This window comes from Zea mays, chromosome 5 (assembly GCF_902167145.1).
Source record: "Zea mays cultivar B73 chromosome 5, Zm-B73-REFERENCE-NAM-5.0, whole genome shotgun sequence".
Taxonomy (NCBI): Eukaryota; Viridiplantae; Streptophyta; class Magnoliopsida; order Poales; family Poaceae; genus Zea; species Zea mays.
This window is the reverse complement of record NC_050100.1, coordinates 193,969,550-193,993,967: the sequence shown is the minus strand read 5'-3', so window position 1 is coordinate 193,993,967 and position 24,418 is coordinate 193,969,550. Positions and strand designations below refer to the sequence as shown.

At 49.1% G+C, this 24,418-nt stretch overlaps 1 protein-coding gene across 1 annotated transcript; it reads left to right on the top strand.

The window, feature by feature from the left end:
* The first annotated feature begins 14,366 nt into the window (after positions 1–14,366).
* Positions 14,367–18,552, top strand: LOC100273282 (uncharacterized). The gene is given in 3 exon segments (NM_001147723.1): positions 14,367–14,913; positions 17,550–17,719; positions 17,889–18,552. Coding segments are annotated over 3 exon segments (900 nt in total). The 5' UTR covers positions 14,367–14,475; the 3' UTR covers positions 18,181–18,552.
* The last annotated feature ends 5,866 nt before the right edge of the window (positions 18,553–24,418 follow it).

The window sequence follows — 24,418 nt, the reverse complement described above, 5'->3', positions numbered from 1 at the left end:
GAAGCAGGACCCTGAGGAGCGAACGCGGGTGCATGTAAGTGGCAAGGCTGACTGAGCCGAGGGACTCCTACGCCTCTGGGTTATGGACACCTCACTCGTCACCCACCACGAAAAGTGATTCCTACTTGGGGAAGCCACCCTGCTACTGACGGGTGGAGCCGGACACGCAAAATGAAAGGGAAAGGAGCACGACTTTATGTAACGGTAATAAAGTGTTTGGGCCTCAGCGGCCGCAGAAAGACACACGTGCATCCAACAGAAACTTCTCCGACAGAGTTAGGCGTCGCCCGGGGAAGGAGCCGCGCCTTCGGCTTCGTCCCCGCCCTCGGCAAAGTCCATCCCGGCTTCGGACGACAGCGCAGGCGGGAGGATCTCTGCCTCGAAGGTGGTCGCCAGCACTGCGCTCGGACCCACGGCGGCCGCGTCAAGCCTCTGGACTTCTGCTAGGGCGGCTTCATCTTCGTCAGGAAGGCAATACCCCTCGCTGACCCGCTCTAGGTCCACGACGTAGTGGGAAGCGAGCACGGCGAAGGCCCGCCTGACGCCATGGTGTGGCGCCTCGCGGAGTCTACCGCGCACATGATCGCCCAAGGCCTGCAGGCGACTTTGAGGGGAGCTTCCTAAGGGGACGTCGTCAAAGCCAAGGACCCGGCAGAAGCCCGAGACGGCCTCGGACATGGCCGCATGGTCGGCCTCCCTCTGCTCGGCTGCCCCGGCAAGCGCCTCGGCAAGCACCTTGGCGGACTCATCAAGGGCGGACTCGAGCTCTGCGAACGGCTAGAACGAAAGATCTCAAACACAAGCGGAGGAAACAAGCTGAAACGAAAACCGAAAATGGCCAGGGCGTACCTCCGGCTCGGGCACGCTGCTCCGAGGCTGCGACCTGGGCTACAGCTAGGTCGACTGCAAGGGCTCCAGCCCGGCTTTCGGCCTCGGCAGCCCGGCCCCGAGATTGGTCCCGCTCATTGACGACCTGGTCGAACTCCGACTGCTGTCGTCGCACTTCTGCGCGTGCCGCTGCCGCCTCTACGCGTGCCGCTGCCGCCTCGGCTCTCAGATCGGTGCAGAGCAACCGAAGGTCCGCCACCTCGGCGCCCTGCTGAGAGAGACGCGCAGTAGCCCCAGCGAGCGAGGTCCTCAGGGATCGCAGCGAGCCCCAGACGTCGACCTCGTGGCGGATGAACGACAACTTGGCGGCGCTCAGATCCGTCAGATCCTGAGGGAAGGAAGCGGGGCGTCACAAAAGAGGCCTTGGTCACAAAAAAAGGTATGCCTGAAACCATTACCTGGAGGATTTTGGGGACGTCCCTGCAGAAAACCTCCAGCGACGACCGGAGCGACCCCACCGTTGCTTCGGCACACTCGCGGAGCTCGTCCCAAGACTGCTCCTCCCGTTCATCGTCAAGAACGAAGAAGGGATCCGAGGCCCCACGGGTCCGGAACCAGAGCAACTGGCGTCGACCCTCGGAGCCCCGCCGCACAGCGACAAGGCTGCCGCTGGGCGGGACGGATCGCGTTTCCACTCCCCCCTCCTCCGAGGCACCAAGCGTCGACGCCTCGGCCATCTCAGCGTCGGCAGCAACAGGTCGCTCCCCGACTGGGACAGCAGCGGCTTCAGTAGCAACAGGTGCCAGCACCACCGGCACGTCCGGTGGGGCCGGGGCCACGTCCGCGTCAGCCGCCTCCTCTAGCACGATGGCCGCCTCGGCAGAAGAGCCGGCCTCGGGAACTCGCTCCACGGCGACGGGTGCCGCATGAGCCCCCTGCTGTGGAGCGCCTTGCGAGAAGGTCAGCTGAACAGCAAGGCCCAGAGCGGCACCGGCTACGGAGGCCGATGCCGTCTTAAGGGCCTTTCGGGGAGCCAGATCGGTCAGGCCATGGCTTCGCTTGCTGAGGAGGAAAGAAAGGTCGCGGTCGGGACATACGAATGAAAAGCCAGGACGAAGACGTTCCAAGATACTTACCCGCTCCGGGCCATGAACAACCGTGCCTGAGGGGAGGTCTCTCGAATCTCGACCCCCGAAGGCGCCGCCGAGGTCCGCCTCGCCGGCAGCTTCGGCACCACCCTTGCTTTGGGCGCCTTGGACGCCCGGGAGACGGACTGCCTAGGTAATGCCACGGCGACCTGAGGGTCGCTCTCCTGCGCTGCCGGCGTGGGCGACGGCTCTCGGGGAACAGACGCCTCGGCCTGACTCCTCGGGGTCACCTCAACTCCCCCGGCCGAGGGGTCAAGTACCCTCTCGGTCTGCCCCCGCTCTTCGGGCCGGGACCTCGGCGTCCTGACTCTGGAGACTGACGGCGCCAGCCCACTCGGGGGCTGGCTTGGCGGCTCCTGGCCTAACTTCAAGCCCGGGCTGAAGCCAAGGCGGGCAGCCATGCCGTCATCCTCGTCATCATCTTCATCATCGTCGTCGTCGTTAGGCGTTTCCGGCGACGGCTCCGTCGGGAGCCCCTCCCTCTCCTGCCGACGATGGAGCTTTTCCAAGGCGTCTCGAGCCCGCATCCGCTCGCGGGCCCGGGCCTTCTCCGCGTCCTTCTTTTTCTTCTTCTCCTCCGCGGCAACCCGCCGCGCTGCTTGGTCCACCGTATCCTCCGGGACTCGCGGCAGGGAAGGCTTGTGCCACCCTACCTCCTGGAGACGGATGGAGATCCCGACCGTAAGAACCAGGGGCAACCCGACGCAAGAAGAAGGATGGAGCGGACACTCACCAGAGTTACGCACCCTTGGTCGGGGCGCATCAGGGGCTGGGAAAGGGCGCTAGCGTCCGGTTTCCCCAATGCGACGGCCACCCGCCCGTGGAGAACGTCGACGGGAAGAGGATCCGAGGACATCCGCGAGCCCTCCAAGTCAGCCTCCGGCGTCATCTCCCAAAGCGGCAACCGCCGCTCCGCCAAGGGAAGCACCCTACGGCGGTGAATGGCGGCAATCACTCCCGTGGAAGTAAGTCCTCCTTTCCGCAACACCTCCAGGGCCTTGAGAAGGTGCTCGAGGTTTTTCTGCCTGTCGTGCGGGGTCCCGTAGCGCTAGGTATCGGCAGCGGCGGTGACCACTCGTTGGGAAAACGGCGGAAGCAACTCGCCGTCATTCCGGAGGTAGAACCACCGACGCTGCCACCCTTTGTTCGAGGACGCGAGGATGGCGGGGATGTACAGCGATGCCCGCGACTGCCTCAGCTGGAGAATGCAACCGCCAGCCCGCACCGCCGCGCGAACCCTTCTCTCTCCCGTCGGCGAAGCAAAAAGCTCCGCGGAGAAGAGATGGGTCCACAAGTCCCAGTGGGGGGCGATCCCCAAGTATCCTTCGCACAACGCTACGAAGATGGCGGCCTGCGAAATGGAGTTGGGACTGAGGTTGTGCAACTCCACCTCATAGTTGTACAGGATCGCCCACATAAAGCGGCTTGCCGGCACGCCGAACCCCCGCTCGTGGAAGGAGACGAAGCTCACAACGTACCCCGGCGGCGGGGACGGGGCGGTTCCGCTCGCGGGAGGAATCCACTCCGGCTGCCTCTCATCAGAGAGAGGGTGAAGTAAACCCTCGGCAACAAGATCCTCCAGGTCCTCCGCTGTGACTGTGGAGAAGGGCCATGGATCGCGCGGCGAGATGATGGTCACCCGGTCGGCCATCGCCGAGCGAAAGGGGTGGCGACGGAAAAGACTGGGTGGATGGTTCTCCTTTTCTCCAGCTAAACCTCTCAGGTTGCGAAAACCTAAGAAGGAGGCAAGAAGCGGAGCAAAGAACCGTCGCCAGGCCCTCCCCCGAGTATATAAAGACTAAGGCGAGACCCGTTCAACGCTTCGTCCGGACCCGCCGCGGGATTCAAAAACCCAAGGCGAAACGGCCGTTCCTCGAACGGCTCGCGCACGCGCAACGGCCGCCCCACAAACCGCTCGCCCCGTCGCATTAACTCCGCGGCGGGATAGGCGGCGCCTCTGGCAGGAGAAGCGAGCGACGCTTCGCCTTCGCCATAATGACCGCGTCAAAAAAGGTACGCCACGTCGTTCAAATTCCGCATCCTTTTCCTTTTCCTCTTTCTCTCTCTTACAACAGGGACCGGGAAAGGGGGATACCCCGAAAAGGATCCTTCCCCGTGAAGGAACCAGGCTCCGAGCCTTCCTACTGATCAGAGGTTTGAAGGCTGGCCCCTCGGAAGGGTTCAATAGCCGCCTCAGAGCGCGTGGGCTCCACACCCACTACCGGTCAGAGGTTCGAAGGCCGACCCCTCAGAAGGGTTCAACGACCGCCTCAGGCTGATCGGGCTCCACGCCCACTACTGATCAGGGGTTCGAAGGCTGGCCCTCGGAGGGTTCACAGCCGCCTCAGACACAGAGCGAGGGATGACCATGGGTACGTTCGATACATAACCAAGGCTCAGGCTGCGCTCCCGAGGTACCCTAGGACATTTCCGAGACCAGCGGGAATGATCTTGTAACGGAATCCCATCAGAGGGAGGCATCGAGCCCTCGGACCCCGTCGACAGGGGACCGGGTCCGGCAGATCACCCGTAGGTACTTTTGGGCGCGCCTCTGGGCCCCTAGCCGACCCCTAGCAAATGGGGCACAGACGTCCACTCGGATTACCCGCCATCAGCTCACCGGAGACACCATGTTCGGCGCCCCCCGAGGGCAACATGGCGCTTTCCCCCCTCCTCCTTGCGGAAAGGCGACGCAGGGGCGTATGTTAAAAAGTCGAGTCTGTCCCTGATCGTCCTCTCGCCCTGCGCAGAGGCTCGGGGGCTGCTCTCGCAAACCCGGCTCCGGCCAAACCGTTGACAGCGTCAACATACCAGCCCGAGAACTTGGGACCCGACCGTGCACCCGGGCTACGACCAGCTCGCATGAGGGAACGACCAGACCAGCCGAAGCATTACGCGAGGCATTAAGACCTCGGAGGAGTCAAACCACTCCTCCGAGGCCACGGGGGCTACACCCGGCGGGTGCGCTCGCGCGCACCCACCGGAACAAAACGCAACCGAGAAAGGCTGGTCCCCTTGCAAAAAAGTGCGACAAAAGCCTCCAAGCGAGTGTTAACACTCCCTTCAAGGCTCGGGGGCTACTGTCGGGGACCATAATTAGGGGTACCCTCAAAGCTCCTAATTCTCAGCTGGTAACCCCCATCAGCACGAAGCTGCAAAGGCCTGATGGGTGCGATTAAGTCAGGGATCGGTCCATTCGAGGGACTCGATCACGCCTCGCCCGAGCCTAGCCTCGGGCAAGGGCAGCTGACCCCGGAGGATCTCCGCCTCGCTCGAGGCCCCCCTCCAGCGACGAACATACTTCCGGCTTGCCTGAGGCCCTGTCTTCGCCAAGAAGCAACCCTAACCAAATCGCCGCACCGACCGACCAAATCGCAGGAGCATTTAATGCAAAGGTGGCCTGACACCTTTATCCTGACGCGCGCCCTTCAGTCAACAGAGCCGAAGTGACCGCAGTCACTTCGCCGCTCCACTGACCGACCTGACAGAAGGACAGCGCCGCCTGCGCCGCACCGACTGCAGTGCCACTTGACAGAGTGAGGCTGACAGGCAGTCAGGCCCGACCTCAGGCACCATAGGAAGCTCCGCTCCGCCCGACCCAGGGCTCGGACTCGGGCTAAGCCCCGGAAGACGGTGAACTCCGCTCCGCCCGACCCAGGGCTCGGACTTGGGCTAAGCCCCGGAAGACGGCGAACTCCGCTCCGCCCGACCCAGGGCTCGGACTTGGGCTCAGCCCCAGAAGACAACGAACTCCGCTCCGCCCGACCCAGGGCTCGGACTTGGGCTAAGCCCCGGAAGACGGCGAACTCCGCTCCGCCCGACCCAGGGCTCGGACTTGGGCTCAGCCCCAGAAGACGACGAACTCCGCTCCGCCCGACCCAGGGCTCGGACTCGGGCTAAGCCCCTGAAGACGGCGAACTCCGCACCGCCCGACCCAGGGCTCGGACTTGGGCTCAGCCCCGGAAGACGACGAACACCGCTTCGCCCGACCCCAGGGCTTGGACTCAGCCCTGGCCTCAGCCGACGATCTCCGCCTCGCCCGACCCAGGGGCTCGGACTCGACCACGGCCACGGAAGACAGACTCGACCTCGACCTCGGAGGAGCCTCCACATCGCCCAACCTAGGGCGCGGACCGACCACGTCGACAGGAAGCGCCATCATTACCCTACCCCAAGCTGACTCAGGCTACAGGGAACAAGACCGGCGTCCCATCTGGCTCGCTCCGCCAGATAGGCAATGATGGCGCCCCACACGCTCTGTGACGACGGCGGCTCTCAGCCCCCTTACGGAAGTAAGAGGACGTCAGCAAGGACTCGACAGCCCCGACAGTTGTCCTTCCGCCAGGCTCCAGCGCTCCTCTGACGGCCACGACACCACACGAACCGGGTGCCAAAACCTCTCCGGCTGCCACGACGGCATGTACTTAGGGCGGTAGCTTTCCTCCACTAGACACGTAGCACTCTGCTACACCCCCCATTGTACACCTGGATCCTCTCCTTACGCCTATAAAAGGAAGGACCAGGGCCCTCTTACAGAGGGTTGGCCGCGCGGGGACGAGGACGAGACATGCGCTCGCTTGAAGCCGCTCGCTCCCTCTCCCGCGTGGACGCTTGTAATCCCCTACTGCAAGCGCACCCGACCTGGGCGCGGGACGAGCACGAAGGCCGCGAGATTTCCACCTCTCTCACGCCTGTCTCCGTCCACCTTTCTCCCCCCTTCGCGATCGGCCTCGCGCCGACCCATCTGGGCTGGGGCACGCGGCGACACTTCACTCGTCGGCCCAGGGACCCCCCGGTCTCGAAACGCCGACAAATACCATCACCGTTAGTTTGAAGCTAACATAGTTAGTTTCATTTAAAGCAATTCCCTCCAATACCATCAAAATTTATATCAATCCCTTCAATGCCACTAGAAATTAGTTCAGTCTATTTGGGTTTTAAAAATTCCAGAATAAAAAAATATGGACCAAAATTTTAAAAATCCACGGTTTTTAAAAACCTCATGTCCATAGGTTTTGAAACTCCAAAAGTACTTCGATATAGCAGTTCGATCTATTTGCTTCCTAATAATTTTGAAAAATATATGAAAAACCGAATAGATCAAATTGGTATAAACGAACAACCACATAGTTTTCTGGGTTCTAAAAAAATGTACTGAAATTTTAAAAAAATATTTAAATATTTGTAGAACTTCAATCCACATTTTTAGAACCCAAAATTTTTGAAACGCGAATACACCACATTGATTTATAGAATTTAGCTACCTTTGTTATCATTAGTGTTTGTTGTTAGCTTGAAAAAATATTAGAAATCAAATAGACCGAACTGATATAGCGGAGTAATTTTTGGGGTTTCCAAAAAAGTATGTACTGAAGTTTTTTAAAAATCGTGGAATTTTAAAAATGTGGTCCATATTTTTTGATTTTAGACTTTTTTAAAACACAAATAGATCGAAACAATTTCTAGTAGCATAAAGGATCGATATAGATTTTGATGGCATTGGAGAGATTGACTTTAAATAGAACTGACGGCGTTGCTTTAAACTAACAACAATGTCATTTAAGGGATTAAAATTAAAATTTGATGGCATTGAAGGAAAACTGTAAATTATGATAATATTATAGGGATTGGTATAAATTTGGATGTCATTGAAGATATTTTCTCTTGTTTTAATTGTTGTGTATGTGTATGTAAATAGAAATTGGATGGTGGCAGCTTGTACCTTGTAGTTCGCATGGAACTGCGGCAGTGCGGCTACTGGACCATCTTCTCTTCCATTACCCCGCAAACCTGCGCGCATTTGGAGTAGCTTCAGCCTTCATCTAGCGGATCCTTGGTCGCGTGGTCTACGTAGAGGAATTGACGGCAATGCGCCAATGCCGCTGCGGGTTCCCTGAAGGCCGGAGCGTCACGACGAAAGCATGGAAAGATGACAAAAGCAGAGAGCCCACTGTCGTGTCGTGCTGTAGGCTGCCGTGCAGGCGTACTCGTCGGTCGCTGCGGCCTGCGGGAATATTTTAATAGTGGCCCACCCGCACCATGCTTCGCGACCAGAGTCAAGTGTGGTCGGCTTGGTTGGGTCCTCGCGCGGCAGGAAGCATCGGAGTCCGGCGGTGGTGTCGCAGTGGAATCAGGCCGGACTGAGGCTGGGCCAGGAGGACAGGAGACAGGGGCTCCGGCTCTGGCCCGTGGCCCCGGTCTAGCAGCTCGCATCGGGCAAGGCGCTTGTCACTGACACCATGCATCACATCTGCTGCAGCTCGCACAGGCAGGCAGGACACTGTTGCTATTGGACGGGACGGGCGCGGGCGGACCGCGGGGAAGCTTTCGTGGAACTCCGATTCCACTGCCGGTGCTGCAAAGCAAACCGAATCTCTTTCTTTGTGTCCCCAACTCCCCATGCACGTCCATTTCCTTGAAATTTGAAATCCTTCTCCTGAGACCTGAATTCTGCGCTCGTTTCGTTTCGATGGGAAGCAGAAGCACCCGGTGAAGTCCCGGCAACCGTTATTGTACCGAGGGTGACAATGCGCTGGTCTGGACATAGAGATGACCATGAGAATGCGATCCATGATTCTCCACCGGAAATTCCCCTATTAGAGAACGAGTATGAGAGTAATTTAGTTTCCACGTGATCTAAATATAAAAAATTTAATTCCTATCAGGTTCGCTGGGACGAAGATAGGGAATCATCCCCCATCCCCGTTCCTCGTGTACCGGCACAATGAAACTTTTTTTATTTAAATTAGTCAATTTACTTGTTAAAATTATAGTAAAAACTTAGTATATAACATATTATAAAATATTAAACTAAACTCTAAAGTATATGTCTCTTGTAATTTTTAATCTTGTTTGTTCAATTTATATTAATTTGATACCATCAATTTATATTTATTTATATATATTGAATTTCTAGCGAGAACAGAATCCCCGTGAGATTCTCCACGGGAATAAATTTCATCCGTAAACATCTACGAAGACGGAGACACGAATAGAGTCATTCCCCGCCATCCGTACCTGGACCGAGTGGGAGTGGACGCCGTCCGAGAATGAGGCCCATATAGAGCGCAACTGTTCATTGGTACTTACCATTCATCTAAAGCTACGAGCCTACTACGATGACAGTGTCACAATAACAGCATCATTGTTTACGTAAAGTTCTGTTACATCGAATATTCTGATGATAATTATAAATATTACTGGTCGGTTGCTCGTGCGTTGCGACGGCTTACAACAATAACCACGTAAACTATCCACCAATAAAATTTCAAGATTTTTTATTGATTGTCTCCGCTCTTTGTATAATATTTATTTGATTTGACTAACTGATGTTATTGTTTACTCCATGCAATATGTCTTGATACAATACGACCAATGAAGTGAGCGATTATAAGAGAGTTCACAACGACTGATTGAACGAACATAGATTATAAAATGACATAATTCCACCATGCAGAGACCAAATAAGAGAAAATTGTGAGCTCAAGTTTCTAAAATAAGTCACATGAACTCAAACTTATAAAAAAGATAGATCAAAATATGGAGTGATTGCTAAAGTCAGGCATCAATAAAAACTGGATGCACTCCATATAAATTAAGCTACTTTGTAGCAATTACTAACGCTTAAAACCAACAAATAACTTTTCATTTTACTGTTAGTGTGACAAATAACTGTTGCTCCATCCAATTCAGCAACCTCAAACACCATAGAGTCCATTGCGTCAATGTGGTCTCAGAAACGACCTAATGCTTGCAAGAACCAAAAACGTCGTGTCATGCTTGGGCTGTAGCCTCGGCCGTAGTGCTGGTCCGGCCCGACACGATTATATATTTTTTATTTTACAAAAAACGTATATACATATATACAATTTATATTCAATATTAAAAACATCTGAACATGATGTTCTACTAGTTAGACAGCTTCACCTAGCTTTTTCCATCGTGGCATGGGTTCGAACCCCACCTCCTAGACCGTTTTTAATATTTTACGCTGATTTAATAAAACGGGCTAACAGGCTGACCCATTATACGCTGATTTAATCAAATGGGCCGACGGGCTGGCCCGACACAGTCAGCAGGCCGACATGACGTGCCTGTGCTAGAGTTGTGGCCAGCACGTCTGCCCCGTGCTGGGCCGTTTGGCCATCTATAGGCGTGCAACAGATTAATTTGAAATGACTGTGATGAGTTATTTATAAAAAATGACGCGAGACGACCATTGAAACTGATGTTTTAATTATAGTATAGAAATACAGTATAATTATTAAACAAAATACACAGACGAAGACTAAAAGACGAGACGAATTTAATAAAGCTTATTAAGATTATATTTAATACTTATAATTGATATATAAATATTTGATGTGATATAAACCAAGCTTTAGTTATGAAACCAAACACTCCTTTTTAATATAGCACCACGTATAAACTTCTACAACAGACAGATCTTGACGTCATGTACAGGTTGAAAAACAGCGCAGCTCATCCTCCCCGTGGTTTCAGTTCAGCCAGCTGTGTCATGCTCATGTACACGTGTCACGTGCATGTGATATCGGAAGGAATTTGACCACGCAAAAGTTTATTGAAAAAAAAAACAACAAACTGCAGCAATCGTTTAGAATATTGACTCGTTAAATTTTAGCTGTCTAGATTTTTGCTTCGTTTTAGGCAACGATTATTGTATATATTCATACTAAAATTATAGTTTTAGGTTGTTGCAATTTATATAGACATTACGTTCTGCAGTTTTCGGCTCTGAGAGTGAAATTTTCCTTAGAACAAAATCACACATCTGACAAAATCTATTTTGTACTGGCACAAGACGATTATTCGTACTAATTGATTATATAATAATAATAGTAGTAGTAATAATAATAATAATTTATTCGTACTGATTTGATTATATAAGTGTGTTGCTTGAAATTACTTTAAATTCAGATATATTTATGAAATGTACCAGAAAGAAGTGTTAGAATATTTACCGCAAGACTACACGCGAAAGCTTGGAGGGGCATTTTTAGCCGGCAATAATCTAGTGGTTGAAGCAACTGATGAGATGATATATAGTCAGTCAACGATCTACACGTAGCTGAAGCAGAAAAGGTGGAGTACAAGCACGTCGCTGACTTTAATCATACACACATTTAACATCAGAGCGTTTTTCAGGGCTCATGTGGCGCGCGTTTGATCGGATACCTAATTAATTTTGCACGGCCAGTTCCCTCATCAGAGACACTGTGGAATTATGTAGGTTTTCTAGTTGTATAATGGAGCCCGGGGGAGGGGTGTGTTACCAGGCGGAAACTCAAAGAACTTTCAGCAGCAGAATATACTGCAATGGAGGAAATTGTGTCATTTCCAATTCCAGATAATGGCCTAGAGGATAAGAATTATGTTGACCTCCCCCAGGTAGTCTACTGACTAATTTCACCGACGCTCAAAAGGTTCCTGTAACACGTGTACAGCAATTTCAAACTGAAACTATTAATGCTGCATTTGCTATAGTAGCCTTCAAGAGCTGGAACACAATGGAGAATTTGTGGCTCTGAGCCTCTGAGCAAGTGTCAAAAGGCTGGCAATTGGTGTTTTTGAAGCCTAGCCTGATTGCTGAAGCTAAATAACACAGTGTCAACGTCCTCCTTTATCTTTAGTCAAACTTTCTAAAAGTTTTGATAGAATTTATATAAAATACTATACTATTTAATAGAATTTAGGATTGGGCTGGACACCGTTTTTACACTTCGGGTTGGTACGACATAACACAAATTTTTTAGGCTTTTTTAGTCCAAACCTGTTTGACACGAAACACGATTGACTCGACCCGGCCCGATTCCAGCACTAGTCACGACACCCGTCCAAACATTTTGGGGCCGTACATATCGGTGGCGGAGAGCCCATCTACAACTGCAAGAGACATCCGACAGACCCAACGGGCACCGCAATACTTATCTATCTTGGAGTATGGAGTTGAAAATTTCTAAATTCCAATCCATCTCCCGAACAATGGTATGAACTCTCCCTACATTCCCCAAATGCCTGGTATTGTTCCAAAAAATGAGGGTTGGGGTGCCTATCCACATACATCTGAAGCCATGGGAGGTAGTGTCCAGGAGTCGTATTTCAGTATTTCACCAAAAATTTGGAGAATCTGCCGAAACTCCACTTTCCATCATTTGATGGTGAGAACCCCAAGCTGTGGCAATCCAGATGTGAAGACTACTTCCTTATATATTCAGTGGATCCCCGCATGTGGATCAAAGTTGCTTCTATGCAATTTGTGGGTCCAGCCACTCAGTCAGTCGAGTATAGGATGGTTCGATGTCTTGGGGGGAATTCGGACGCCTGATTCAGGAACGATTTAGCAAGGACCAGTATCAAATGCTCCTTAGACAGCTATTCCATATTCCACAAATGGGGACAGTAGCTGCTTATGTAAAAGAAATTTCTCAGTTGATTGACAAGTTAAATGCATAATCGAACCATGTCTAATCCTTTATATTATACCTTAAAATTTGTGGATGACCTTAAAGACGATATTAAAGCTGTTGTGATGTTTCAAAGGCCACAAGACTTCGATACTGTTATTGCTCAATTACAGGAGGAGGCAGGTAGTACTATCGATGGCATGATGATGTTCCAGGAACTGCCAGGTCTTCTGCTCGTCAACCTGCTGGCCAACAACTGACTTGTAAACTTTGGTCAGAGTTGGTGTCGTCCATCTTCCTCCACTTCCATCAGAGTTCTTCGTACCAAAAGATAGCCAAACTTCGCTGCTCACCTTTGTGTGCCACATGCTTCGGCTTCTACGCAGAATTTCGTTTTGTTTGTTCCCCCTAGCTTCTCGCAGCGCTGTCTACAAAGCGATTTCTTAAGGGCCAGTTTGAAAACCCTATTTTTCTAAGGGTTTTTTTATTTTTCAAAGAGAAATTAATTCATTCTCTCTTAGAAAATTGAAAATCCCACGAAAAATGGGGTTGCCAAACTAGCCTTAAACGAAAAAAAACAGGTAGGTAGGAGTCCATGGCAGTTGCCAAAAGTCCAAGGCTAGCACACTGTGCACTGTACTGTACACGGCTCTCTTTTGCAATTTGATATACAGACAAGCAAGCACTTCAGCCGTCTTGCTATTCTTCACACGCCAAGCAATCGCAGCCGAGGATAAAGAGCGAATCGACGATGCCTTTTTTTTTTTCTTCTTCTCAGAGATGGTGCACTCCCTTGAAGCATCCTTCCTCCCATCCCGTCCAAGATCACAAACGAAAGTAGTACGTGCACAGGCGCTGATCAGCATCCGCATCCTCCGGCGACCAACGTTTTTAGATTGGATCGAAGCTCCTTTGCGATTCACCCACCCAAGATCGAAACGTTCTCAAATCGGAGAAACCACGTGCAAACCCGCGACGCGATCGGCAGCGGTTGTTGGGTCCGCGACAGCGAAGCTTCAAATCCCTCGCCACTCGTTGCAAGACACCAAATCATTCGAACGCCCAAGACAATAACATTTCGTGCTGGCGTGACGGCACTATAACAGCGACCCGTTCGCTAGCCGGATTCAAAACCGGGGAGAAGAGGAATCCATCCTCAGCTCCCATCATTCCAGACCTTGCGCAAAGCTAAACTCCCCCTGTCGTCTGATTACAGATCCGTTTCTCCTTCCCGCACAATTCTAATTCGATCGATCCCCGGCCATCCGCGCCGGCCAGATTTATGCAGCCATGCAGAACGGCGGGTTCCGGAACAGTTTGACTACTGACGCTGCCGCTGCCGCTGCGCTGAGGGACCGGTTTCGGGATCCGCAATGGCGAGCCTGTCGGACTCGGCGGGCGCGGGCAGCGGCGGCCGCGCCGGCGCGGAGCTGATGGTGCCGCAGTTCCTACTCAAGGTGCTGCACGCCATCCTCGCCGCGCGGTCGCCGCGCCCGCACGCGCCCCCGCCCCCGCCCCCGGCAGCGTCGGCGTTCCGGAGGCGGGACCGGTGGTTCCACCTGCCGCTCCACCTGCCGCCCGCGGCGGAGCACCTGCCGGAGCCGTCTCCCGCCGAGCCGCTCGTGGTGGACGTGTACCTGGCCCCATCGGGCGGCGGACCAGAGGAGGTGCTCGAGAGGTGGACCGTGGCGTGCGAGCCCTGGCCCTCGCCCGCCGCCGCGGGGGAGGGGCTGGCGGTCAACCGCGCGTACAAGCGCTGCATCACGCTGCTCAGGTCACTCTACGCCATGCTCCGCTTCCTGCCCGCGTACCGCGCCTTTCGCGCGCTCTGCGCGTCTGGCCAGGTGTACAACTACGAGATGGGCCACCGCGTCGGCTCCTTCTCGACGCCCTTCTCCCGCGCCGAGGAGGCGACCATGCGCACCGAACGCCTCGCCCCCGTCGAGACCCAGCTCGGCCGCCTCGTCGTCTCCGTCCAGTACCTCCCCAGCCTCGCCGCCTTCAGTTTCAACGCCACTTCCCTCGCGTCCGCCGCGATCATCACGGATTACGTCGGCAGCCCGGCGGCGGAGCCTATGCGTGCCTTCCCAGCTTCGCTCACGGAGGCCGCCGGCTCGCCCTCTCCGCAGCCCTCGCGGCGCCCCAACAGCTGGGCGTCGCCAGCGCCCTGGCCGCACACGATGAGGCAACCGGCCAAATTCTCGCCTCCGCCGGCCCATTACGCGTCGCCCACGCCCTCGCCGCCGATGTTTGGCTATCTGCACTCGCGGTTTAGCGGCGAGACTGCACCAATGAGCATACCGCAGGCGGGAGGTGGCAGGGGCCCTATGCACCAGCACCATCAGAACCTGTCGGAACCCAGTAGGGCCTTCATGTTTCCTCCACCTTCGCCAAAATATCTGCGAGGGGAGGCAGGGAGGCAGGAGTCACCTACAGAGACTAATCGATCGTTCAAGAGGGCAGATGGCATCCGCATGGGAGATCTCTATGCAAACTTGCCGTCTGGTTATAAGGTGATTTTACTGCATTTCGTCCATATTAAAACTAGGTGATGATGTCTGTGTGCTCAGATGAAAACACAGGGTTATGCAGAAGTATCATATCTGAACTACTTCGTACTACTTAGTAAGACCTTCTATCAGTTTATATGATAGTGCATTGAGTAGCGAAGGACGACTGTTTTTTTATCCTCATCATAAAGGCTCGTGGATAAAAAATATCGTGTGTTAAACTACCTGGCATACTGTTCATTCTGTTATCTCTTTCAGCTTCTTTGGGAATTGTGAACCTTAAGATTTAGTTAGTGTGTTCAGCCATTGGAGCTTCAATTTAATGGCAGGCATTTTTTGTTGGAAGCTATTTTTTCAGTATTTTTCTTTACCTGGAAAGGTTGACAGGGGTTTCTGATTCATTTAGATGAAGATAAGGATTCAATAGTCACTGCTACTTTTAGAAATTAAAGAAACACAAGCCCACTGAGGGCTTGGTCTGTAGGGTGGATTGATGGGGAATTGGAGGGGATATCCCCTCCTATTCAATTTTGTGTAGGAAGGGATTTAATCCCTCTCAATCCCCACCAATCCCCCTCAAACCGAACAGGTCCTGAAACGACAGACAAACAGTTGAGGCTGACTACTGTTGCCAAAACTGCATTATGCCAAAGATAGTCGGCGCTAAACTTGTAGCAGCATTTAGGTGTCTAACAACTGAACTATAACAGCATAAGCCTTTGTTGTCTTATCTTCTTGGAATTGGTTTTGATATTTCAAGGATACCCACTTACCCAGTGCTTCATTATGGAAAATCTTGTCATTTCTTCTTTTCCAAATGTTTTACCATGCGTAGATGATAGCCCCACTAAATTATTGCAATAATTTTTTTTAGATATTTAGCCATCGTGAACTATTAATTGAATCCAGTAAGTTTATTATTTATGCATTTTATTTAGGAACAACTTAAACTAAACAGACAGCTATGGACACGATGCATTTGCATAGTTTGAGTACTTAGCCAGGCTTCCCTTTGGCTTGTAAGGTTTGGAGACCGGAGAGACGATGAATTTGAAGTGAACTGCCAAATTTGACAAAGTGGCAGTATTCTTTTGCCGTTGGATGTTTCATTTGGCATGTACTTCTATACTCTCTTTGACTCCAAATAAAATATGTACTCATGAACAAGAATTATAATGTAGTGCATAATATTGCCTGATCAATAAACATTATAAGGTAGGTGATTTGCATGTTAGGTCAGGTGAAGGGAATAATAGGAAACATTACAAAAGACACTGTTGCATTTGTATTTCTAGAATATTAAGGAAAATTTGGTGGACTTGTATTCAGGAATAGTGATTACAAAGATGCGCTGATATTAGAAACGTTTTGAATTTTTTTTTCTTCCAAACTAAGCTGATGTTTTTCACTGCTTCACAGATGCCACACTAAGGAAGCAATAGGTTGAGTGTGTCTTTCTCTCCATAACCTTTGCTTTTTCATATATTTGTCTTTCCTTGGTAGTTTCGTACCTGAATACCTTTTGTGACTGGTTGCCAAATTTGCATCCTAAAGATACCTTTAGATTATCATATAATTATACTTCTGAAAGGTTCTCAAAGCTTGATGATTTTTAGTGTGGGAATGTCATCTTTTTGGAAAGAGACTAGTTACAGGGGGTAGAATCGGAGTCTGAGTCCTCACATGATCATCCATGCTCAAGTTTGTCGAATATATGAATCAATTGGGAGTGGTAGGGAGAGCATAAAGGAAGAACTTTATGAGGAAGCGTGAGGAATTGACAGGCTTGGGTATAGGGCTGGAAACGAGCTGAGCTCTACTAGGCTCGGCTCACATTGTGAACGGGGAGAATGGAGATTAGGCTCGGCTTGGGCTCGTCCAGGCTTGCAAGCCGCCACACTAAGTCTTTTATTTATAGCATAAATTGTATATTTTCATTATATATAAAATAAAAATATGTACAAAAAATCCAGCAACATATTTTAACCTATATCTAGCATTGAGTCCATAAAAAAACAAGAAAATAGATCAATAACATAATAATGTAATAGTACAACAACATAACACTATTATTAGGCTCGCTTGGTCTCGTCCAGGCTCGGCTTGGCTCATTGAGTCGAGCCGAGCTTGAACGAGCTCGAGCCGGCTCACGAGCTTCGAGCTTTTTTTTTTCAGCCCTACTTGGTTAAATGAAAAAAAAAATCTGGATCCTTTCCTTCTGCACAAACAGAGGAAGCTTGGGGCAACGAAAACCTACAGGGATTATTAAAAGGGAAAGGTTCCTGACTCCTTCATAGGAGCCTACCCAGGAAAGCTTTCCCCTTGAAATGAACGTTCCTGTGTACTCTTCATTTCCTGCAGGGAGTGACGGAGTGTGGGAATAAATGAAATTCACTACTGTTTTTTTTCTTGCGTGCTTGACAACCTGCCCTTGTGCTTATGTGTAACCGGTAACCCGGTTTCCTGTTTTGATTCTGGCTTGGCTATCTATGGGTTTTACACTTTGCTACATAAATTTCTTGTATTAGGCAATTGTGCTTTGCATTTTATTACAAAGCAATACTGATTGCCTGAATTTGGAATGGCTTACATTTTCAGTGAATTTGTTTGTTTTAACCTTTCTTGGTATATATGTGCAGATTAAGGACAGTAGGGATGAATCTGGCAGGTCCTCTGGTGTCTTTTCTTCTAGTGGTTCACCACAACTTGGTTTCTCAAGAAGTTCAAGCAGATTGTCCATGCAGGATGATACTGATGATGCGGATTTTCCTTTTGCTGTGGATGATGTTGATCCAGATTCACGGCCAGGGTATGTTCTGCTCCTACTTCGCCTTTGGTTGATCATTCTATGCAATAGTCACCGACCTTTTTTGTTGTCTTGGTTGTTCAATTTGTTAAGCAACATTGGCAGACTCGTAGCTTGGAAGCTGCAACACTCGTTAGTAGAACTTTGCTGATTAAACCATGCAACTTTTCAGGAGTAGTGGTGGAAAGGACACAGGGGATCCAGTTGGTTCGTCATTCCATAAATCCCAAGATGCTGCCGTTGGATATCTTGTCCACCTGCTGAAATCTGCACGTCCACTGCGAGATTTTAGCTACTCATCTCATACATCAATGGGCGAATCTATCGAAGCAGGAAGCACCAGCTCTTTCATGTCCCGCAGGACATCCGACGCACTGGAGGAGTTTGAATCTTTCAAAGAAATAAGAGAGAACCTGCTAGCACGTAGTAGATCTTGGTTGCAAGACTCATTGGATAAATCCTAGTGTTGATGCAATCCGTGGTTCCATTTCTTAACACTGAAAGCATAAGGTTCTGTGACTAGGGATAATAACTGGGAATTCTCCATCGGGTTTTAGCTCCCCATCTCTGTCCCCACGACGATTTTTTTTCCCGCGGGGATCCTCACCAATACTTGCCGGGATATTTCTTTCCCATCCCCGTTCCCCGCGGGGATAAATCCCGTCGGGGATCTTGCCCCGCTTAAATTATAATTAGATTGTACTTCATTTGTTAGATGTAAAAAGATTGTCACTTATACACATTGTTAGATGTAAAAATTATTATGTGTACATTAAAATGAACACATTTGTACAACGAGTGATCTCTTAATAAAATAATTATTTATTTTTATCATTAACTATTACATGAAAACATCATCACATGTATGTTTAAAGAGTCTCCGCTGGGAACGGAGATGGGAAATGTTTCTCGGTCCCCATTTATCCATCGTTGGAAGAAGTTTTCCTCGTTTACATCCCCATGGGAAAAAACTTCCCCATCCTCAAATTTGAATAAGAAGAGATTCAAACTCCTCTAATTCCCTCCGGTTTTGTGGCTCCCAAACTGGCCATAATAGAGGAATTTCTCACAGAAAATCGGAACCGGGTTCCCATTGCCATCTCTATCTGTGAGTGTGATTTAATGATTAATGTCAACAATAGATTATTATGACTAACATATGTTTTGTAGAGTTAATTTGTGCTAGGTTAGAATAATGTTGATTGATTGCACTTCTATAGTTTTCATGCTCCTATTGTCAGTTGCCAATTCTCTATTTTTAAAAGGATGAACACGGACATTAAAGATCAACTAGTTTTAGTATTAATGGAGTTGATGGATACATAGATTAGTGATATGATATTTTTTGGTCGTACTATAAAAAGGAACATGGATAAGTTGGTTGAGCTACGTAAGTTTATTGATGAGTTGTAATGCACATTTGTGAAATTTAGTACTAGGTAGCCTTATAAAAATTCAACAGAAGTTTGAGGTAAATCTAACTTAAGGAGTGTTAAAATAGATAAGTTGATGATCCTGTAGTTGCACTAGGCATGTCTCGTGTATATTGGATACGTGGCGTTAGGGGAAGTTTGAGATAAATCTAACTTAAAGAGTGTTGAAATAGAAAAGTTGGTTATCCTGTAGTTGCACTAGACATGTCTAGTGTATATTGGATACGTTGTGTTAGGAGTGTAATCGGATCGGATACAGACCGATATTATCAAAACCATATTTGTTTTCATATTTTTGTTCAGTTTCGAATTCGAATACAAATACGAATACATATGTTTTTGGATGCAAATATGGATAGTCGTGTATCAAAAACAGAACTAGCGGGACATGGATAGCGTCTGTAACAGATTTTTGTCGGATACCGTGTAAGACACCATTTCACACATACATGGTTGTTACAATCATTTAGCCACTTGTCGGTACCCTGAAACAAGGGTACCCCTTACTACAGTATGAAGACGTGGTGCCTACGCGTCTATCTCTAGTCGTGTGGCTAACAACACTTGACCCCACCACGTGGGCGGCTCCGGGGCCGCCACGTGGCCAGAGAAGACGATATGCTCCAAGGCATCAACAGTAGGTCTGGACCTCCATGGGAAAGTGTCGGACCACTGTATATACAGACCGGACCTCCGGGTAAGGTCCAGGACCTCCGCGGGCACAAACCGGACCCCTGGGTTGGGTCCCGGACCCCTCTGTGTGGGGTCCGAGCCACACACAACAGGGTCCCGGGATTCTGGTACAAAGAGTACACGGACCTTAATCAAGACCAGGCTGGGGTCCAGAGCCAACACGTGTCCGGACCATGCCGTGTACGCTTCTGCTCCCCGCTTAGGCGGAGACCCGATGCTGCCATGTGGCCCACTGCCCGTGACGTAAGCCAGTGGGCGGAGCCTGACGTAAGGCCTCTGGGTCGCGCGGCCCCTGCATTTATTGTGGATAAGGCGCGCCGCCTGTCCACTCCACTGGCAGGTGATGTGCTGCCTCAACAATAAATGAGCCCTGTCCACTCCACTGGCAGGCGATGTGCCACCTCAGTATTTAATGTGCCCTGTCCACTCCGCTGACGGGTGGCGACCAGGCCATCCTGCAGGCGGCGTGCCTGTCCATTCCGTTGGCAGGTAGTACGTCCGTGCTGCGGCATACACTATGCTCATCATCACTCACGCGTTACCGAGGAAGCAGCGCGGGATATCAATACTATATGCACCACAGACATTATGGCGCTCGGAGATCACCCTGGCGTTACAGGCAATAGTTGCTTCCTTCCATTTTGCCCCTGGGCCCATATGTCGGGGCTCAGCATCCTTGTACGTGCCCCCCTTGAGCTATAAAAGGGAGGGCACACGACGCTACAAGGCAGACCCAACTCAGGCTCAAGCTCACTTAGACTCTCACACACTCAAGCTCTCGAGCTCAATAGATCACACAGTGAAGTAGGGTATTACGCTCCGGCGGCCCGAACCACTCTAAACCCTTGTGTGTTCTTGTGTTCTTCCCAATTCCATCTAGCAGGCAAAACGCTTAGGCCCCTCCTCATCTTAGGATTTAGGACGGGTGCGTTCCGCCACCCGGTCGGAGAATTTCCTCTCCGACACCACTCCTTGAGTCCAATTTTTTTAAGGATTATATGTGGGTATATGTTGTGCCTCAGTAAAATTTCATAAATTTCTGAGGCTATTTATGTATTAATAATTTCTTTCTGCAGAAAATCATCAAACTACAATTAAATTCATAAACTATTCTAGTATCGACCAAAAATTGCAAATAAGTTACCAAGACTAATAAATATTCTATATGAAGATAACCTTAAGTCTCCACATGAAAACGATAAAGTGAAGTATTGGTTATGTTGAAACTTGGATATATAGAATGATTTCACGTGTAACCCACATAACAAGTGGAAGTGAAATGGAAGAAACATTGACTTCTTATGGATTTATTGGTCTAACTATTTTTTAAGATTAGATGGACATATGTTGTGCCTCCGTAAAATTCATGAATTTCTGAGGCTATTTATGTATTTTTAATTTCTTTCTACAGAAAATCATTAAGATACAATTAAATTCATAAAATATTCTAGATTCGTCCAAAAATGAAAATAAGTTAATAAGGGCAATAAACATTCTATAAGAATATAACCTCATGTCCACATATGAAAATGATAAAGTGAAATATTGATTATGTTGAAACTTGGATACTGTCGATGTTTTGACAAGATGATCCTACCGACTAGTAAATTAGTGTTGCGTGTCCTAGCCCAGATGGAAATGCAAGGAGACACAAGTCTTTATCCTGGTTTGGGCAAGAGAAGGACCTACTTCCAGCAGAAGGGGGATGAGACTTATATTTCTTGCACCTAAGTGCTTACAGTAGGGAGTACAAGCTGGTCGGGAGAGGGAAGGATCCCAAGTCCCTAGGGTTGATTGAGGCAAGTGCCAATATCGTCGTGGAGGTGAAAACGGTGAAATGTTCGCCTCCCTCCCTGAAGCCCTAGACGCCTCTATTTATAGCCTCGAGAAGGGCCTCCAAGAGCGCCGAGGTTTGTCGCGTATGGGAGAGGAGGCGAGGCCGAGCCCCTGTAGCCAGTATGGCGATTGGTATGGCCCTTATACTCGCTGTTGACTTGTGCCGGGAGGGGGATGTCTGGTTCCTGTATTTGCATCTTTGACTACGCAGAGAGCCAAGACCAGGGCCGAGGGCTCCATCACGTACCCGAGCCAGTCTGATGGAGAACATGTCCAAGTCGTAGTAGTTGGAGCAGTGGTGAGTATGGCAAAAAGGCTCTTGGTAATACGTCAGCTCTGCTGCTTCTAGTGATGTTGGGTGTTCTGCCGTTGGTATTATCGAGGCCGAAGCCATGCTCGGGCGAGGCAGAAGTGTTCCCAAGGTCATGACCGACCCTACTCCGGAGCTCGCAGCCGTGCATGACACAATTGAAGGAGTGTCCTTCTGTGGGATTTGAGGGGGCAGGTAGCCGAGGCCGAGCTCGGACGAGGCGAAGTTTGTCCCGAGGCTGAGGCCGACATTGGGCGAGGCATAGTTTCCTCCTAAGGGCCAGACCACGCCTTGTCGTACGTGCGTCCCATCTGGAGTTGCAGACGGTGTGCGTGAACATTAGACGTTATTCCCGGGCGCGTGCCATCGTAGTTGGTGAAAGAGGATAGGACCACAGTCTTGTCGCTCCTATTTGGTTGTGATGTCGCGTGGGGTAGGTATGCGCATTGAATGCGCATGTCCCCTACGACCTTTGGCTGAGGCCTGGCTCGGGGTTGTTTTCTTCGCCCGAGACGGGCTCGAGCGAGGCAGAAATGGTGGCTCCGTGGAGAGGGGACCTCGGGCGGGACGAGGATTTTCCTGAGTACGTCCCTCATCCGAGGACAGGCTCGGGCGAGGCGGAGTTTTGAGCGACTGCAGAATGGACCCTCAGGCGAATCGTGGTTCACACTCTCTTGACCTCGGGGAATGTGTCTCACGGTAGCCTTGGGGTTAAGCGTGTTTGGGGCGTAATCCAGGTACCCCTAATTACGAACCCGACAATACTTAGAGTGATTTCACATGTAACTTATGCAACAAGTAAAAGTAAAATAGAAGAAATGATGAAATCTTGTAGATGTTATGGTCTAGATATTTTTTAGGATTATAAGTGGACATATGTTGTGCCTCTGTAAATTTTCATGAATTTCTAAGGCTATTTGTGTGTTGTTAATTTCTTTCTGCAGAAGAACATCAAAAAACAATTGAATTCATAAAATATTTTAGTGTCGACCGAAAATAGCAAATAAGTTACCAAGACTAATAAACATTCTATAATAAGATAACCTCAAGTCCCCACATGAAAATGATAAATTGAAGTATTGATTACGTTGAAACTTGGATACATAGTGATTTTATGTGTAACTTACGCATTAAGTTAGAATGAAATGGAAAAAATGATGTCATATTGTAGATTTTATGGTCCAAATATTTTTGTGGATTATATATGGATATATGTTGCACCTACGTATTGTTATTATTCTTATGAAAATCATCAAAATGCACACAGTTATCCATATATCTAGGAATATATACCCAAAAAGGTATTCAGATATCTAGAAAGAGATATCCAAAAAGATATCCGCTTATCCAAAATCTGACGGATATCAACCATCTCATATTCATATTCGATATCCAAACTATACTATCCGAATCCAAAAATGCTATATTTGGATAGGTGCAGATATTCAAAAAAAGCTAACTGATTGGATAATTGGCCTCTTCGGACAGTCAAATACTCGAATAATATTCATACCGTTTACACCCCTACGTGGCGCCAAACAGGAGGCTGCACTATTTATCCAGTGCGCGATTGGTACGGTGTATCGGACATGGCGTCTAGAAAGTGTTGTAGACGAGTGTGAGAGGTTGTGCACTTACTCCTCTCTATGGGTTGATTCTTCGCTCCTGCGCGGGTGCTCTAACGAAGATTAGTGTGAAGTGTTGACTTTAATAGAACATTGTTGTATTTATAACTCTTCATTTTGGGCATATACATTAGCAATTCAATTATTGTCTTTACATTACTAGACTTTCATTGTAGAATAGGGTTGGAATCTAGGGCATGAAGCTTTTCTGAATTCTGATAGAATACAAAACTCTTAGGCATAAGAGGTGAAATGGGCTATCCGCTATGATTTTGTTTAGCTTGATCATCTTGATCCTTTGAATTTGTATTAGATACTCATGCTCATTGTTTTAGACTTCATCGTCTGAAAAAAGATGCACGGTGGGGATTGACCCCTGCCATTTTCAAGGGAGACAATTTGTCTGAGGGAGCATTTGTTTCCATTCATTTTGAAGAAATTGGAATTTATTTAATAAAGCAACCTATTTGGTTTGGAATTAGACATTCTACACTTTTAAAAGTTCAGATATAAGGCTATCTCAAATTCATTAGGTGAAGGATGAGAAATGATTTTATGTATCAATAGAATATGTTTTTACACTGCAATGTATAAGGACGCTTTTCGACATACTCCTTTATAGTAAAAAATATAGCACATAAAATCTCCGACATAAAATCGTATTAGCTTAATTGATACTTGACTAAATTATTATTATTTGAATGAAATTCAATTACAAGGATATAAACGGGGTCTTATTGGAAAATTTATATTGAGCCATATCTTGAAGCCATAGATGTTGGTGAATTCTTGGGACGCTGCTGCT